Source organism: Moschus berezovskii, chromosome 2 (assembly GCF_049115385.1).
Source record: "Moschus berezovskii isolate FMDL1 chromosome 2, NW_MosBer_1.0, whole genome shotgun sequence".
Classification (NCBI taxonomy): domain Eukaryota; kingdom Metazoa; phylum Chordata; class Mammalia; order Artiodactyla; family Moschidae; genus Moschus; species Moschus berezovskii.
Genome location: NC_142461.1, coordinates 4,392,373 through 4,412,260, shown reverse-complemented (window position 1 = coordinate 4,412,260; position 19,888 = coordinate 4,392,373). Strand labels below are relative to the sequence as shown.

Below are 19,888 nucleotides of genomic sequence, written 5' to 3'. Positions count from 1 at the left end.
GCTAAAGATGTCTTCTAGGTACAGAATAGTATTAGAATGGGAAGAGCTTCTTCATTAACATTAACACAGAACATTGTTCACATGTTGTATCTTCTCTTTGGCTGTTTTGAACAATTTAAAATTGTTGCAGAAATATTGCTAATTCTGTATTTCTCCACAGTCATGATGAACCGAAGTTACCAGAGATATTATTCATTCTTTCCTGCCATTTTTATCATCCATTATCAAGCTCACTTCCAAAATAATTTATTTTGAAAACATACGTGTCAGAAAATACATGAAAAACAGCTATTCTAAATTAATGTGTATGGTTTAATAATCTGTTTCCTAGGCATGCTTTCAGAAGAGTGGTGCATCCGTGGTTGCTATTCGAAAATATATCATCCATAAGTACCCTTCTTTGGAGCTGGAGAGAAGGGGCTACCTCCTTAAACAGGCACTGAAAAGAGAATTAAATAGAGGTGTTATCAAACAGGTATTAAATGGTTATTTGTAATAAGCATATATTGGCTTATATACATATATATAGATAGAGTAACATTTAGGCTTTTTGTGCTTTGTGAGTTAAAATGAGTTGACATAATGATGAAGGGCTTATGCTTAACCTGGTTTTACAAAGTCACTGGTGCCAATTAGCTTTAATAAGTATTCTAAAGAACAGAAGCAATATGATAGTGTAAATTTTTTCTAGCTGCCTACACAATTTTTTTTTAAGTATTTATTTATTTGGCTGTACCATGTCTTAGTTGTGACATGCAGGATCTTTAGTTGAGGCATGTGGGATCTGGTTCTTTGACCAGGAATTAAGCCTGGATCCCCTGCATTGGGAGCACAGAGTCTCAGCCACTGGACCGCAAGGGAAAACCCCTGCCTGTACTTTTACTTGGATTTCCTTTGGGTGCTCCTTGTGCTTACAATTATGTATTGCTGAAGGTGAGGAGTGGGGCTGGGATACCCTGCTGTTGCAGCACCAGAAAAGATCCTTGTTCTTGTCTTAGGTTTTCTAGTTTTAAAACCTGGCTTCTGTGACTAGACTGGTGATGATCATAAACTTAGCTTTGTTAATAGTTTTACCTTAACTTACCAGTATCTAAATCTGTTAAAGCTTTTGGAAGCATCAGAACCTGAGTGAATTGAGAATAATACTGAAACCAATACTGATTTCAGGCATGAACCCATATCAGTTTGCATAGTACAGCAGAGCACTACTTAGAGCCATGAGGGTATTTTGTGTCACAGTGAATAACAGGCACTATTTCACAATAACTTTAAATCGAGTATAACCTATAAAAATATAAATCACTGTTTTGTACCTGAAACTGTACAATACAATATTGTAAATCATCTATACCTCAGTTTGTTTTTTTAAAAACTCCATAGTATTTAAGATCATGACACTCTAATGCCAGAATGAACTTTCTTGTCTACACATTCTTCAGAAAGAAGTCCAGAGGGATGAAGTAACTCCCTAGGTCCTGTGGTAGCAGCAAAGATGGTTCTGAGGATCTAGTTCACTGCAGTCCCAGAATCCTATTGCCTTTTTTCTGTATGTTTCTGCATGGTTTGATTAATAGAGAGTTCTGTGCCACTCAGCCGGTTAAACTCCTTTCAGGAACTTTTAATGAGTACTTAATTACACAAATACGTTATTGAGTGGTTCCTGTGTACCAGGTGCTTGGAGGTCCATCAGCGAGGAAGACAGTTTCCTGCTGTGGAGGTTATATTCCAGCTTTCTCAAATGTTGTAAATCTGATGTTTAAATATCCTTTAAAGTAACCATTGCTTAAAAAGAATTATCTAACCAATATAATTAGAACCAGAAACCTGTATCATAGTGTATGTCAGCAGAGTTTATGAGCTAGCTTCATGTTTATCTTCATAAAGATAGAGTCTGTGACCTATTTTGCCTCGTAGGCTGGCCCTCAGCTTGATGCTTCAACAGGTTTATAGACTGAAAGCATTTGATTGCTGTATTCCTAGTGGTGTCGGTAAAGCCAAAGTGGAAGACTCAGGTTAACCTGAAGTTCTATGACAGTGATTTGTAAACTGTGGAAACATGTGGTAAGACTTGAACGTATTATCATGTGCAGAGTCTAAAATTAGATAACGTTCCCTTATGCAGTAATAATCTCTAATGGACAAACTGTAGGAAGCATTGTGGCCTGAGATTAACTAGGCTCTGAACTTTTGCCAAGGAACTGTCGGTAGAGATTTTCTCATTTTCCAAAAAGACTGTGTCCCTTCCTTCCATGGGACTTTTTTTTGAAAGCTTGTAGTAGACTGTTTAATCTGCTATCACAATAGCGTTCCTCATTCTTCCCCAACTTTGTAGATGAGGAAACAAAGGCTGAGAGGGTTTCTGAGTTGTCTAGCGTTGAAGGGCTCGATGATACCATAAATAGTGTTCAATCCCAAATCTTTTGACTCACCCACTCTTTTTTCTCTGAAGAGTTTTAACAGCACTTTACATTAGTTCTTGCATCACCATGCCCTGTAATTTAGTCTAGTTAAAGTTACCAATATGAGTACCAGAATCATTTAAAGTAAAAATACTGGTTATTGCAACTAAAGTTAACTTATTTTAGGTGAAAGGAAAAGGCGCTTCCGGGAGTTTTGTTGTGGTCCAGAAATCGAGAAAACCACCTCAGAAATCCAGAAACAGAAAGGTAAGAGGTCTGTACCAGTTTGCTTGCGCGCTGTAATACTGTTGGTGCTCCTAAACGATATGGTGTTTACTGAGTGTTCCCTGTGCACTAGTCAGGGAGCTGTGTTTCTGTGAAGGCCTGGAGAGGTTTTAATTCATTGCTCATATCGTTTCGCCAGAGGCTGTGCGTCTAACTGCCCTATATTGAGTCATGGGCAGCTATATGAGTTACAGCTTTTTGCTTTTTTGTGAAATACCTTTGAAACCAGAAGAGGCATACAAGTACATTTTTACCCAACATTAGATCCTAAAAGTACTATATCTTAAGGCAGTTTTTCTTTAGTGTAGGTACTAACTACCCTACCTTCCCTCAGACACATACATTCATTTATGGAAAGTTATATGGAACGTATACAGTAACTATGAAGTATGTAGTATTTCCTCTGAGTCAGTGATTGAAATCATGACTGTTCCTCTACAGTTTTGTTTTTACAGTTTTATATATATATTTTAACTGTCCCAGTTTGAAATTTTTACCTCAAAGAAATCGCCACGCAAGTGGCATTACACCATGGTGCTGTGATTTGTTTGAATGTGCTAAAAAGGGTTAGTTTTTCTTTTGGCTAGTTGATTTGGCAGTCAGCTAGGGAAAGCCCTTGTGTTGAATATAGAAGCAATAGAACAGAAACCTGTAATGATGATCATTTTTGATATTACATTTCAGAACAGGAGCTCTGCAGTGGATCCAGAACCACAAGTAAAACTGGAGGATATCCTCCCATTGGCCTTTACTCGCCTTTGTGAACCTAAAGAAGCTTCCTACAGTCTCATCAGGAAATACGTGTCTCAGTATTATCCCAAACTTAGAGTGGACATCAGGTAAAAGCCAGAGGCCTGGGCTTTAAAGCACACATGTCTGTGTTACTTCCTTAGCCCATTTTTCATGAGAAAGGAGAGAGATTAAATATTCATTAAAGATTACTTCTAGGTGAGCTAGGAATAAGACCTTTTATTGTGGGTTTCATTTTTTGTCCCATGACATTTTCCTTTTCATATCTCCATATGTAGTTTCTTTTTGAAACTCAAGCCACATGTTGACCTTCATAAGACTACCATAGAGTAACTTTTCATGGTCAACTGCTAGAATATACAGCATTAAACCATGTCCTTTCAGCTGCTTATTATTAAATTTTTTCACTTTTTTATTGTGATAAGATACACATAATATGTAAAGTATACCTTGTTAGCCATTTTTAAGAGCACAGTGTTTAGTGCTCTTAAACGCTTTAATAGTGTGCTACCACTGCACCACCCATCTCCAGCTTCTTTTCAGTCTTATAAAGCTGTAATTCCGTACCCATTGAACAAGAACTCCCTGTTCCCCCTTATCCTCCACCCCTGGCCACCAACATTCTACTTTCTGTCTATGGTTTTTGACTAATGTAGGTACCTACCTCATATAAGTAGAATCATACAGTAATTTTGTAACTGGCTTATTTCACTTAACATAGTGTTCTTTAAAGTTCAGCTATATCGTTGCATTTGTCAGAATTTCCTTTCTTTTTCAGAATGAATAGGTGTGTGTGCGTACACACAGACACACTCTACATTTTGTCTACCCATTCTTCCGTCTTTGGACATTTAGGTTGCTTTCATGTTTTAACTGTTGTGAAATAATGCTAGTGTGAACCTTGGTGCATTAATATCTCTTTGAGACCCTATTTTCAAATACCCAGAAGTGGAATTTCTGGATGATATAATAATCCTATTTTTAATTTTGTGAAGAACCACCACACCGTTCTCCACAGTGACTATTACCATTTTACATTCCCACCATCAGGCCACAGGTGTTTTGATTTCTCCGTATCCTCACCAACACTTATTTTCTGGTGTTTTTTTGTTTGTTTGTTTGTTTTTGTTTTTTGACAGTAGCCATGCTGACAGGAATGAACTGGTTGGTAGCTCATTTATTTTTTATTTAGAGTTATAACCGAGAATATAGGAAAATTCAGGCTTCTGTAGCTCTTCTATATAGAAATAGCATACTATCTTCATCATTCAAACATTAAAGGTAAAACTCTGAGAGAATTTTTATAGTAATTCATTTGTTAAAAAATTGCCACTTTAATGTCACCACTGTTTGGAAAATTTAATAACTCCAAATCTTTTTTTAAATTTTTATGGGGGTGTAATTGATTTACAATGTTGTGTTCGTTTCAGGTGTATAGTAAACTTAATCTGTTATGTTCTTGTTCTGTTGCTAAGTCATGTCCAACTCTGCAACCCCATGGACTGCAGCACGCCAGCATCCTTCACTGTCTCTGGGAGTTTGCTCAGATTGATGTCCGTTGAGTCAGTGATGGTATCTAACCATTTTATCCTCTGACGCTCCCTCGTCCTCTTGCCCTCAGTCTTTCCCAACATCAGGGTCTTTTCCAGTGATTTGGCTCTTTGCATCAGGTGGCCAAGGTATTGGAGCTTCAGTGTTAGCATCAGTCCTTCCAATGAATATTCAGGACTGATTTCCTTTAGGATTGACTGGTTGGATCTCCTCGCAGTCCAAGGGACTGTCAAGAGTCTTCTCCAACACCACAGTTTGAAAACATCTATTCTTTGGTGCTCAGCCTTCTTTATGATCCAACTCTCACATCTGTACATGACTAAAGGAAAAACCATAGCTTTGACTAGACGGACCTTTGTCAACAGAGTGATGTCTGCTTTTTAACATGCTGTCTAGGTTTGTCATAGCTTTCCTTCCAAGGAGCAAGTGTCTTTGAATTTCATGGCTGCAGTCACCACAGTGATTTTGGAGCCCAAGAAAATGTCACTGTTTCCAATTTCTCCCCTTCTGTTTGCCATGTAGGCCATTACAAAGAGGAGAGTTCTCTGTGTTACACAACAGGTCCTTATTAGTTATCTATTTTATACATAGTAGTGTATATATGTCAATCCCTTTCTTCCAATTTATGCCCCCCCCACTATAAGTTTATTTTCTACTCTGTAACTGTTTCAGTTTTGTAGATAAGTTGATTTGTAACCTTTTTTTAAAATTCCACATGTAAGTGATAACCATGTATTTCTCTTTGTCTTACTTCACTCAGTATGAGAATCTCTTGGTCCATCCATATTGCTGCAAATGGTGTTATTTTGTTCTTTTTTATGGCTAAAGAATATCTCATTATATATATGTACCACATCTTTACCCATTCCTCTCTTGCTAGACCTTTAGGTTGCTTCCATGTCTTGGCTATTGTGAATAGTGCTGTAGTGAACATTGAGGTAGATGAATCTTTTCCAGTTACTATATTCTGCAGATACATACCCAGAAATGGGATTGCTTGATTATATGGTAGCTCTGTTTTCAGTTTAGGGAACGAACCTCCATACTGTTCTCCATCCAGGCTGTATCAGTTTACATTCCCACCAACAGCGTCGGAGGGTTCCTTTTTCTCCATACCCTCTCCAGTATTTATTGTTTGTAGTTTTTTTGATGATGGTCATTCTGACCGGTGTAAGGTATTAACTCACTGTAGTTTTGATTTTCATTTCTCTAATAATCAATAATGTTGAGCATTTTTTCATGTGCTTTTTAACCACCTATATATATGTCTTTGGAGGAATGTCTGTTTAGATCTTCCATCTATTTTTTGATTGATTTTTTTTTTTGTATATATTGAACTGCATGAGCTGTTTGTGTATTTTGGAGATTAATCCCTTGTCAGTTGCTTTCTTTGCAAATATTTTTTCCCATTATGAGGGTTTTCTTCTCATTTTGTTTATGGTTTCCTTTGCTGTGCAAAAGCTTTTAAGGTTAATTAGGTACAATTTATTTTTGTTTTTATTTTCATTATTAGACTGATTATTTAGATTGTCACATGTCCTTGTGGATTTGTGCAGACACATTAATTTGTTTAAGTTTGTAATTCACCGGGTTTATGTTTTGAATGTTTGTGTAAGGTCTTTATTATGTTGACTTCTGGGAAATTGTGTTTGTAATCTAGAGTCCTTTCTATAGACAGTCTTTGTATTGGATGCACATTGTCCTGTTATAGTTTAGTACCAGTATTTACCTTGGATTACTGAGGTATAGAATTAGGGTTGTTGGTTTCAACTCAGAAGCCACATGTTCAGAAAAGCACTCAGTGGTCTTCAGAGTGGCCAGTTAGTCTTTCTCTGTCTGTCTTACTTCACTCAGTATGAGAATCTCTAGGACTATCCATAAAGTGCCAAAGAAATGGGACTCATAGAAGTGATCAGTTCATAGTCCTTGACATACTCAGTTGCTGGTCAAGTCTCTGTACCAGCATTTGACCCAGTTGATGGCTCCCATCTACATGAAACACTTCCTTCACTTGCTTTTCAGAACACTGCATCTTTTTTATTTTTCCTCTCATTCTTTGTCAATCTCCTAAGGATTCCAGATTTCCCACCTGCCTCCTTAGTGTCTGAGTGTCCCAGGGTTAAATCTTAGGCTTCCTGTCATTCTTACAACCCTGATTATGCCCCTCAGATACAACTTTGGGTCTGATAGGCATTGTATAATGCCTGCAGAGTGGATAATTCTTTTCATTCTCAAAGCTTTAAATGCCACCTGTACAATACTAGTGTATAGATACATAAATCTGGCCCGCATTTATTTATACAGATACCTATTGGCTATCACCACTTGTATGTCTGACTGGATGTGTCCAAAACCAGACTCATGATCCCCCTTTTCCCCAGCCCTGTCCCTCCTGTGCCACCAGAAAGGCCCTGCACTTCCATACCTCCTGCATCTCAGTTAATGGCAATAACATCTTTCCAGCCTCTGAAGTCAAGAACTTGGGTGTATACTGGTCTCTGAACAATTATTTTGACTTTTTTTTTTAAATATATACATAAACAGACCTCTTTTCATTACCTCCACTATTGTCAACCTTTTCTAAGTCCACCATCATCTCTTACCTGTGTTAGAGCAATAATCTCCTGCTTTTCCCATACTCCCTCCCTTTCAGTCTGTTGTTAACATAGGTATGAGAGTGAGACTTTTTTAAATGTAAGTTAGGTGATACCATCTTGCTACTCAAACCTTCCAGTGGCTTCTCAACCACCTCATAGTTAAATAGTTTAAAGGTGGAGTCTTTAAAATGGCCTACACTACATTTGCATTGCCTCTCCAACCTAATCTCCTGCTCCTCTTCTCTGCCCTACTGGCTTCAGAGACTTCATACTTGCTGTTCCCTTTGCCTGGGTGGTTTTCTGCCATAACCCACTTTACTCTTTCTCTTCCTTTAAGTGTTTACTCTGAAAACTTGGAGTAGGATTCCACATGCTTGCATTGACTATCTTCCTATTTTTAAACATTTTATTTTATAAGTTTTCAAATATACACATAAATGTAGAGAGGACATAATCATGATACTAACATAATTCTGAACTAAATTATAATTCCTTAAACATGATCTGGTACCCAGACCATGTTCAAATGTCCTCAATTGTCTATCTCCAAAATGACTTTTTTTATGGTTTATTTTTTCAAGTCAAGTCAATATCCACACATGGTACACCCATTGCATTTGGTTGATGGGACCACTTAACTTATGTTTGCAACCTTTTCCCTCCTCTCCCAAAGTGGAGAATTCTACCTCTGCCTTATTTTTCTCCATAGCATTCATCCTGTTCTAATATACTATATATTTACTCTTTTTGTGAAAAAATTACGTGCTTACCCCCATTAAAATGTCAGATTCCTGAAGGCCAGTGTTTTTAAATTGTTGACCTCTGTTTTCCCCAAGCCTAGCTCACAGTACATGCTCAATAAATGTAAGTTGAATGAGTGAGCAATTATGGGCCCTTTACCTGGCCATTTCACTCAAGGAATTTATGCCGTGGATCATATGAAATGAGACATGAATTTCTGCTACCATGTATTGGAGGGTTGTAGAGCATTGTGGTAGAGAGCACAGACTTTGGAACCAGACACCTTTGTTTAAATCCTGAGTCTGTCATTTTCTAGCTTTATTTCTCTGAAAAAGTTATTCCTTTGTGTTTTGGTTTCCTTGTTGATAAACAGTGTATAACTCAAGGATTGTTAGGAACCTTCGTACATGTTAACCACTTAGAATAGCTAATGTTAGTATTATTAGTCTAAGTTCCAACATAGGACTTCTCGGGTAGCTCAGTGGTATAGAATCTGCCTGCTAGTGCAGGAGACACAGGGTTTGATCCCTGGGTCAGGAGGATCCCCTGGAGGAGGAAATGGCAGCCCACTCCAGCTTTCTTACCTGGACAATCCCATGGACAGACCTGGGATTGGAAAGAGCTGGGCTACAGTCCTTGGGGTTGAAAAGAGCTGGACATGACTGAGCAACTGAACACACACACACAAATTCCAACATAATTCTTACAGTATGAGCATCACACCATACTAAATATGATTCTGATGTTTAAAGTGACTGAAGGTGACTTAAACATGTAAGTCACCTCGTTTTTTTTTAACAATGATATTTTGCAACCCTACAGAAAAACTAGATATGTTAGCTTTACATGGGCTTTGGGTTGGTCTCTGAGGTGTTTTTCAAAGATAATTTGGCCATATGACATTAGAAATAAAATCTTAATATCTAATCCTGTGTCTGGTGTAACTTTGTCATATTCGTTTTTAGAAAATTGATCTAACAGATTGATACAACTCTTGTTTACAGGATTCCTGATGCTCAGAATCTCTTTCTCCCTTAACTTCCATTCGCTTTGTGCATTGCTTTCTTTTTTATTTCTCAGTGCAGACTTGTTTAATCATCTTATTTAAAACAAAGCAAAACCTTGATATAAACAGCTCCTTAAATTTGTACAGGGCTTTTGAAAACACTTTTGGGGATTTCCCTGGAGGTCCAGTGGGTAAAACTCTGGGCTCCCACAGCGAGCACAGGGCATGGGTTTGATCCCTGGTCAGGGAACTAAGATTTGACATGCCTCATGGCACATCCAAATAAGTTAAATAAAACTGGACATTTCTTTAAAAAATGTTAAAAAAAAAAAAGGCTACTTCTGTTTACTTTGTTTTCTGTAATTTTCAAAATAGACTTAAGAAATATGTATTCCTACCTCAATTTTGCTGATAAAAGTCTTACCCTGTGTTACCTGGCTGTTCACTGGTAAAAGCAGAACTGTATTTCATTTTTTGGTTATAACCTTGCTTTTTCCACTGTTCTGGACAGTTCATTAACATACTGAAAGTGCAGGCCTAGCATACTAAAAATGCAGAATCTAGAATCAGACTGCCCATGTTTATAATCTGGTTCTTGCACTGCCTGACTGTGTGATCCTGAAGAAGTGATTTAACTTTTCTGTCACTTAACTTTTCCCCTTCAGTAAAGTATGAGCAGTTTAGTTCAGTTGTTCAGTCGTGTCCAACTCTTTGTGACCCCATGGACTGCAGCATGCAAGGCCTCCCAGTCCATTACCAACTCCTGGAGCTTGCTCAAACTCATGTCCATCAAGTCAGTAATGCTGTCCAGTCATCTCATTCTCTGTCGTCCCCGTCTCCTCCTGCCCTCAATCTTTTAGCATCAGGGTCTTTTCCAATGAGTCAGTTCTTGCATCCGGTGGCCAAAGTATTGGGAGTTTCAGTATCAGTCCTTCCAATGAATATTCTGGATTGATTTCCTGTCAGTCCAAGGGACTCAAGAGTCTTCAACACCACAGTTCAAAAGCATCGATTCTTCAGAGCTCAGCTTTCTTTATGGTCCAACTCTCTCACATCCCTACATGACTACTGGAAAAGCCATAGCTTTGACTAACTAAATGGACCTTTGTCGGCAAAGTAATGTCTCTTGCTTTTTAATATGCTGTCTAAGTTGGTCATAGCTTTTCTTCTGTGGAGCAAACATCTTTTACTACATGGCGTGGCTCATAGTTTCATTCAGTTAGACAAGGCTGTGGTCCATGTGATCAGTTTGGTTAGTTTTCTGTAAAGTGTGGGCAGTAGTAGTACCTATTTCTTTGGGTTGTTGTTGTCTCTTGTTTATTCTACACATGTAAAACATTTAGAGCAACGCTTAGCACCATCGTATGTACAAAATGTTGTGATACATGTATCCTGTAGAATTTTTTAGAAAAGGGAGTCGTGCCTGGCAGTTAACAGTAAGTTACAGAGATGGGACTTGAATGGACCCATCCAGTTGTGTCCCATCCCATTGAGATGGCTCTAGAAGAATGTGTAGAATTTAGATCGGATGATGAAGTGGTGAAGACATTCTTAAAGGAGCTTCATGAGAAAATTTAGAGGCAAGAATTGGCGTACTTTTTGGGGACTGGAAAGAATCCTGTGTCTGGCTCTAGACTAACAAGAGGTGGGACCAGGCCTTGAAAGACTTTGAAGCTGACACCTGTCAGTTGAGTAACATAATAAAAGAGGCCTTTATAGATAAAATGACCCAATAGTGGTATGCACTATGAAAACAAAGCACAGTGCCCAGAAGGGAGGCCATGGTGGCTTGTCCTAAGGTTACAGCAGCGATGAGAGAGAAAGGGCCTGAGGAGGTTTGAAGCACTTAATGTAAGTATGGTTTACCTGGAGGCAGGAGTGAGTGAGAGAGCTCTTAAGATTTCTAAAGGCCCAGGGTAAGGTATATATCAGGGTAATGATTGCTTTTGCTGAGGAAACAAAATGTTAAGGGAACCAGTTTAACTGATAACTCATTTCCTGGAGCATTTGAAACTTGGTTAAGAAGATTCTTCTCAGATGAGTTATTTAATTTGATATAAGAGTCCAGGGTTTCAGTGTTTTGCTCAAGCTATGTAACCCTCTGTTGGAATCTAACTTACAGAGCAACTAATAGAAAAATCATCTGACAGTTAAACCATTTCTTCGGTTGTGTTCCCAAAGCTCTATGCACATACTTCAACCCTGACCCATGTAATTCTTCGCTGTAATTATTATGTTTTCATCATCTCTTAAATTCTTTAAGTTTAGTGACTGGATCTAAGTGTTAATTCCTGCATAACCATAATAAATACTCAGTAAATATTTATGGGATGAATGACTTTTGAGTATGTTTTGGGTTATGACAGAAATCATATTTATCCTGAATGGAACAGCACTGGCTTAGAAATATTTTGATTGTGATTTGGTGTGAAGGGAGTTTCTTTATTTGGAGTGTCACAGTGTACATGATTTGTTAGTATGATTTCTACTCTTTTGTCTTTTTGCCAAACTGCACAGCATGTTTGATCTTAGTTCCCCAACCAGGGATCAAACCGTGCTCCCTGCATTGGAAGCTGGAGTGTTAATCACTGGACCACCAAGAAAGCCCTGTGGTTTCTCCTTTTTGGCATCCTATTAATTAGAACATGAGATCTCCTCTACTTTTCCTCTCCAATCATATGGATAGTGTAATCAATAATTCTAGTGTCAACTCAGCCTGTAATGTTTATTGATTAAAGATTTAAAATTTCTTCTCTAATGAAAAGTATTGAAGCTCAGTAAAGGACGTCAAGTGGTAATAGTTTGACCTTCATTATTCTGCTCCTCAGTGGGCTGCCAAGTTGTTGATCTTCTCAGTTTAACTTATCAAGTAATCAGTTTCAAATAAGCCTCATGATTTTCTGCTGGTTGAGTGCTGTTCTAGTAATTCTGCGGAGGTGTGGCAAAACACATCACTAACCTTTTGGGTTTCAATTAACTTGTTTCTTCGGATGTCCTGTCATTAGCCTGGGTTGTAGCTTTCCGTTTGTCCTGTCATGTACCAACTGCTGCTAAGTCACTTCAGTCGTGTCCAACTCTGTGCGACCCCATAGACGGAAGCCCACCAGGCTACCCCGTCCCTGGGATTCTCCAGGCAAGAACACTGGAGTGGGTTGCCATTTCCTTCTCCAATGTGAAAGTGAAGTCGCTCAGTCGTGTCCGACCCTTAGTGACCCCACGGACTACAGCCAACCAGGCTCCTCCATCCATGGGATTTTCTAGGCAGGAGTACTGGAGTGGCTTGCCATTGCCTTCTCCGGTCGTGTACCAACAGACCCCTTTAAACCCTAAGTCAACCTGACTGATTTCTCCCTGCACCTGAGATTCTCCACCCACCACTCAGACCATTGCCCCTTGACAGAGCAGCTTTTGTTTCAACACTTTATTCTTACGTTTTAAATGAAATTCAGTTTCCTCATGCTTGCCATTTGATTTTGATGACCTGGGTTGTTTTGTATGTGTGTGTGTTGTTTTTTTTAAACAACAGCCCTTTAAAGGCAGAGATACTATGCTAAAAAAAAAAAACTATTTTCTTTCTCAGATAATTATATTTTATTAGGCTGACTTTAGATAACTGGATTGCAAAAAATGACTCCAGTTTTGTTGATGTGTGTATACATGTTTATGTGTGTGCGTGTGTTTTAGATCTAGGAGTTTTGCCTCAAGAGAATGTCAGAATTAGATGGGACTTTAAAGATACCCATTCTTTACTTGATTACAAAGTTGTGTTGCTGTTGTCTGACTGAACTGAACTGATGGTAATGAGGTTTTTGGAGTGCCCTGACAAGTGGGAAATTGGTTCCATAGGCTTGGAAACAGTGTCAGACTTTATTTTGGGGGGCTCCAAAATCACTGCGGATGCTGATTGCAGCCATGAAATTAAAAGACACTTACTCCTTGGAAGGAAAGTTATGACCAACCTAGATAGCATATTAAAAAGCAGAGACATTACTTTGCCAACAAAGGTCCGTCTAGTCAAGGCTATGGTTTTTCCCATGGTCATGTATGGATGTGAGAGTTGGACTGTGAAGAAAGCTGATCGCCGAAGAATTGATGCTTTTGAACTGTGGTGCTGGAGAAGACTCTTGAGAGTCCCTTGGACTGCAAGGAGATCCAACCAGTCCATTCTAAAGGAGATCAGTCCTGGGTATTCATTGGAAGAACTGATGCTGAAGCCGAAACTCTTAATACTTTGGCCACCTCATGTGAAGAGTTGACTCACTGGAAAAGACTCTGATGCTGGGTGGGATTGGGGGCAGGAGGAGAAGGGGACGACAGAGAATGAGATGACTGGATGGCATCACCGACTCGATGGACATGAGTTTGAGTGAACTCCGGGAGTTGGTGATGGACAGGGAGGCCTGGCGTGCTGTGATTCATGGGGTCGCAAAGAGTCAGACACGACTGAGTGACTGAACTGAACTGAGGCTTGGTTTTAGAGAAGTATCTCAAAAGTTTTGCTTCTACTATATACTACATAGTTCTGTATGGTACCTGGCTCTGTAATAATTTAGCTTCTTGCTTGAAGAAAAAAAGAATACCACTTATTAAGAGTGCCAACAACTTATTGTTTTATTGTCCACTGTAACAAAGTACTACACATGTAATAGGAATCAGAACTTTAGCTGTTTAGAATGACCCTGGATCTGTTTTTTCCAAATCTTTGCTTCATTGATGTATTAATCGCTGTTTTCTGTTTTCTCCGCAGGCCTCAGCTGTTGAAGAATGCTCTGCAGAGAGCAGTAGAGAGGGGCCAGTTAGAACAAATAACTGGCAAAGGTGCTTCTGGAACATTCCAGGTTAGAGGCTCAAAGGGTTGGTTGTAGAGAAGTAGTTCTCAAAAGTTTTGGTTTCAGGACCTCCTTATACTCTTAATTTATTGAGGACCCCAAGAGCTTGTCTTTATGTGGGTTATACATATTAATATTTACCATATTAGAAATTATATAACTGAGGACCTTTTTAGATATTTATTCTTTTTAAAAGTAATAAACCTGTTATATGTTGACATAACACTTTTTATGAAAACTGCGTTTCCCTAATGAGAAGAAGGTTACTATTTGTTAACATTTTTACGAAAGTCTTCACTGTCTAGCTTAATAGAAGATAGCTGGCATCTGTTTTTAATATATTTGGCGTTACGTCTATGAAGAAAATCCAGCTCACACCAAGTACTTAAATGTGGAGTAATTAGGGTAATTTTCAGAAGTCAATACTATTCTTTGATAGTATACCAATACTCAACAAATGATAGTTTTTTTGTAATAGCTGCTTCATTGAAGTATGATTTGTATACTGTAAGATATAATCATTTTACATTAAAGTTTGACTGAGTAAAATTTAGTAAATTTACAGTGTTGTACACCTGTCACTGCAGTCCAGTTTTAGAGCATTTCCATCACCCCCAAAACTGTGCCCATTTGCATCACTCTCTGTTCCCATCCCCATCCAGCCTACTCATCTCTCCTTGCTTTGTAGAGTTACCTTCTTAACACCTTTCACACAGAATCATACAATATGTGCTCTTTTGTGTCTGACTTCTTTCACTTAGCATAATACTTTTTTGTTTTATCCATGTTGCCGCAGAAATCAGTACTTTCGTTCCTTTCACTGGCAAATAGTATTCCATAATCTGACATATTTTATTTATCCATTCACAAGTTATTTCTGCTTTTTAGCTATTGTGATTAATATTGCCTGTGAACATTTATGTCCAGATCTTTGTGTGGGTATATGTTTTTATTTCCCTTGTGGTAAAGTAGGAGTGTGGACTGCCTGGACTACATGGTAGATTTATTTTAAGAAGCTGCCAAAGTGGCTGCATCATTTTTCATTCCCACCAGCAGTGTGTGTATAAGAGTTCGAGCTTCTCCTCATCTTTGCCAACTCTCTTACTGTCTTTTTTTTAATTATACCCATACTAGTAGATACAAAGCTGTTTCTCATTGTAGTTTTAGTTTGCATTTCCCTAAGACTGTTGATGTTGACCATTTTTTCTTGGACTTAATGGACATTTTTTTATCTTCTTTGGTAAAATGTCTATTCACATCCTTTGCCTATTTTTAGAATTGAGCTATTTGTCTTATTATAAGAGTTATATGTGAAAGTCAAAGTGTTGGTCACCCAGTTGTGTCCAACTCTTTGTGACCCTATGGACTGTAGTCCACCAGACTCATCTGTCCATGGGATTTCCCAGGGAAGAATATTGGAGTGGGTTGCCATTCCCTTCTCCAGGGGATCTTCCCGACCCAGGGATTGAAGCATTGCAAGCAGATTCTTTACCCTTTGAGCAACCGGGGAAGCCTCATTTAAGCCCCTCTATAAGAGTTATATAACTAGATACAAGTTCCTCTTCAGATATATGATTTGCAAATATTTTTTCCTACTCTGTGACCCATGGTTTCACTTTCTTAATGGTGTCTTTTGAAGCACAAAAGTGTTTAATTTTGGTAAAGTCCAGTTGATCATTTTTCTAAGTTGCTTGTTTGTTGATGACTTATCTAATAAATCATTGCCTGGCTTGAAATCAAGATTTACTCTTACTTATCTTTTGAGGGTTTATGGTTTTAACTCTTACATGTAGATCTGTGATCCATTTTGAGTTCAGTTTTGCTTATGATGTGTGATAAGGATATAAATGTTTCTGCATGTGGACATCCAATTGTCCCAACACCACTTATTGAAAAGACTGTCCCTTCCTTGTTGAATTGCCTTGGCACTCATCAAAACGTAATTGACCATGAGTGTAAGGGTTTTTTTCTGGACTCTTCAGTTCTGTTCCATTGATGTATATGTGAATCTTCATGTCAGGATCACACCATCTTGATGATTGTAGCTTTATAGTAAGTTTTGAAATTGGGAAATATAAATCCTCTCTTAACCTTTTCTTTTTCAAAATTGCTTTGACTGCTGTGGGTCTTGTGCATTTCCTTACAGTTTTTACAATTCATTCATCACAAAAATCCACCTGAGGTTTTGGTAAAAGGTGCATTGAACCTATAGATCAATCTGGAAGGAATCACTGCCATTACAGTGTTGAGCTTTCCAATCCATTGACAAGCATTGTCTCTTCGTTTATTTGGATCTTTAACTTCTCTCAGCAGTGCTTTGTAGTTTTCAGTGTATAGATCTTACATTTCTTTTGTTAAATTTATTCCTAAATATTTTGTTCTTTTTCCATGCTATTGTGAATGGAACTTTATTTTCATTTTTCAGAGTGCTCACCGCTGTTCAATAGAAATACATTTGGTTTGTCTGTTGTTCTTGTATCCTGCAATCTGCTGAACTCATTTACTAGTCTAGAATTTTTTGTAGGTTCCTTGGGACTTTGGGGGTGGATTCCCTAGGATTTTCTACATATAGGATAATGTCATCTGCAAATAAAGACCATTTTATGTCTTCCTTTCCAGTCTGGATGTCTTTTTTTTTTTTCCCCTCCATGCCTGTGCACTGGACAGAACATCTGCTACAGTGATGAGAATAGATGTCTTTGTCTTGTTACCCATCTTAAAGGAAAAACATTGATTTTTTTTCACCATTAAAGCTATAGATTTTTCATAAATGCCTATTATCAGATTGAGAAAGGTCTGTTACTAGTTTGTTGGAAGTTTATGATGAATGGTTGTTGGATTTCTCACATACTGTTCTAAAACTCTGGAGATGATCATATACTTTTTGTCCTTAATTCTGTTAATGTAGTATATTATGTTAATTGATCTTGTGGTATTTCTTCAATTACATGAAAGTTTCCGTGTGAAGCCTGAAACCATATTAGTGAGCTCCTAAAATTTCTTTGGTCTGTCTTGAACTTTGAGTGCAATTTTTGAACTTTGAGTGTAATTTTATAACATAGTCATTTGAAAAATAATGTTTCACTGAATCATGCAGATTTTTTTAATGTTGACATATTTCATCAAAAATAACAAAAAATATATTCATTAATATCACCTACTGATCTCATCAGAAAATTTAAGTATTGGAAAATTATTGTGCTCATAATTGTAGGTACAGATTTTCCACAATTTATCTCTTGAAAAGTTAAATTTATCATTTGGTAACAAATACTGTCTGTTAGTTGTTTTCCTTGAGTTGATAGGCTTACTTAATTCATTTTCAAGAAAATGTCTACCAGATACCCAAGTCTCGATGCCCATAGATTATCCATTAATTGTTCCTTCAAGTAAAAAGGGTATTCCATGAAAAATGTAGCTAATTCAGCTCAGAACTCAATCACTAGGTGATTTTCCTTGAGACTGTCACCATCCCTCCACATGCAGCCAGCATGCCTTACATATTCTTCTCATTTTGCCCCATAGAGTATCAAAAAGACATGCATTGGTGTTGAGATTTCATAAAATCATTTTTATATCAAAGACATTCCTATGTGAAGCTAGCTTTTATTTTTCTTCCATAATTATATAGTGGTAAAAAACGCGCCAACTACTGGTACATTTCTGCGCCTCCACCATGATTTGTAGTAAAGTAATAGCAGTTTTACTCATTGTTGATCCACCATCAGTGCAAATGTCGTCACAGTGAAAAAGACAAACCAATCTTAGTATTATTATGAAAACAGTTTTAACCTTGCAGATCCTCTGAAAGGGTCTCAGGAATCCTTTGGGGTTTTTGGACCTTTCTTTGAGAGTCACTATGGTAGACCACACATCAGTTTGTTCTTTAACCTTTTTGCTTACTGGTGCCACCTTTGTTAGCACTGGTGCCTTTTGTTCTTGAAATATACTATATAATTTTCTGTTATACCCCAGGTGTTTGTCAGACTTTTTGCTGTTTTCCTTACAAGATTAAAAAGACTATTATATTTTTGTAAGTACTCTCATTTTTCAAGTTCAGAAAAAAGGAAGTAGTCTTAAAAGTGTTAATTTATCAGGGACATAACCATTTAACCTCCTTTTTGGAGTAGAGCTGTCATTCTCTTTGGGTTAGGTTGGCTTTTGCTATTTTCAGTTGGATGGAGGGATAGATAGAAGGAGAAAATATCCACAGGAGGGTTGGGACTCCTCAGTTAGATTGAATACCTGATGAGTGGGAAGAGAAAGTCCCTAACCTGACAATTTATTGTAAAACATATCTGTGCTAATGCAGGAACTCCGACCCACCTGGTGCAGAGGAGTCTTGTCTTGAGCTGCTTTGGGAGAGTGTTGTCTTGATGCTTTTCTCTTCCTCCTTGGAAAACAGCTGAAGAAATCAGGGGAGAAACCCCTGCTTGGTGGAAGCCTGATGGAATATGCAATCTTGTCTGCCATTGCTGCCATGAATGAGCCGAAGACCTGCTCCACCACTGCTCTGAAGAAGTATGTCCTGGAGAACCACCCAGGGACCAATTCTAACTATCAAAGTAAGACTCAGAGTTGAGCACATTCAGTGCAGACCCGGGGAAGGTGGGGGAAGTTATCTTATGGGAATATCCTTAGAGATCATGCTGTTAATGAAAGAGCATTAACTACTGACTGAAAACCAAGAGGAAACAACTTTACAAATTTATTATTTACAAAAAGACAAAAATAATCAAGACTTACCCTTAATTTGTAGTGTCTGCTCAGGATTAGAATTTGACTTCACTTTACTATAAAGGTTTTTTATGCTAATTTTTATTGTAATAGAGATGAATTTCTAGGTTCAAAACACCTCTCAAGTGGGACTTCCCGGTGGTACAGTGGTTAAGATTTCAAGCTTCCAATGCAGGGGATGTTGTTTTCCCACAGTCCATGGGGCATAACCAAAAAAAAAAAAAACTCTCTCTAGTATTTTTTTACCTTCTTCTGAATGTTTACCAACACATCTAATGTCAGCCTGAAACCAAACCAGTGGGTTAGACTACTACTTATGTGATTTCTTATTGACTTCACCCCTATACAGAAGGTGCGTCTTGATAGATATGTTTGCCCTGTCAGGTGAGGACTGAGGGTGAAAACCTGGCTGTAGCACACTGTCATTTATGGGCTAGTGAGGTGCGTTTTCTCACCAACCCTGAGAGCAGGCACAGTGCTGTAGGGTGAGGAACGCGAAAACTTAAGTGACAGAAAATGTAGACTACAACGTATTGTTTTAAATGAAACACTTAATTTTGAGGTCTTAATGTTGACTTTTAACATATGCAGTATGTATTTTTTAATGGTATGAAGGAGTGCTTTGTGATTTTGTGTGAAAGGTGAGGACTGGTGAGGCCTTTAGGAGCCATGATACTGTTTTGTTACTATTTGCTGCTTAATTTGATACATGGCTTATTTTTATAGACATTCTCCTAAATGCTTATCAGTACTTATAGGCACTCAGTACATATTTAAGTGACTAGAAATAGAGATTGAGTTTTAAGTCAACAGTTAGCCATTTATGTGCAACTGTAGGGCAGGTCACTAGTCACTGTAGGCTGCTGTTTCACTTTGTGCAGTGAGGAATTTGACAGAATGGTCTCTGAAGTCTCATCCCATTATAATTAATTCTTGCCAAATTTATAGACACTTAATAGTAATTTAGTAAATTAGTTAATAATCCCTTTGACC

At 38.0% G+C, this 19,888-nt stretch overlaps 1 protein-coding gene across 6 annotated transcripts in view; it reads left to right on the top strand.

Moving 5' to 3' along the window:
- The window catches only part of HP1BP3 (heterochromatin protein 1 binding protein 3), a 38,338-nt gene that overhangs the window by 13,624 nt on the left and 4,826 nt on the right, over positions 1–19,888 (top strand). For all 6 annotated transcript variants that reach the window (XM_088843273.1, XM_088843285.1, XM_088843282.1 and 3 more), the window contains 5 exons: positions 332–475; positions 2,586–2,666; positions 3,369–3,523; positions 14,077–14,167; positions 18,564–18,723. In XM_088843273.1, coding sequence (XP_088699399.1) covers positions 332–475; positions 2,586–2,666; positions 3,369–3,523; positions 14,077–14,167; positions 18,564–18,723 — 631 coding nt within the window. The remainder of the gene's footprint in view (positions 1–331; positions 476–2,585; positions 2,667–3,368; positions 3,524–14,076; positions 14,168–18,563; positions 18,724–19,888) is intronic.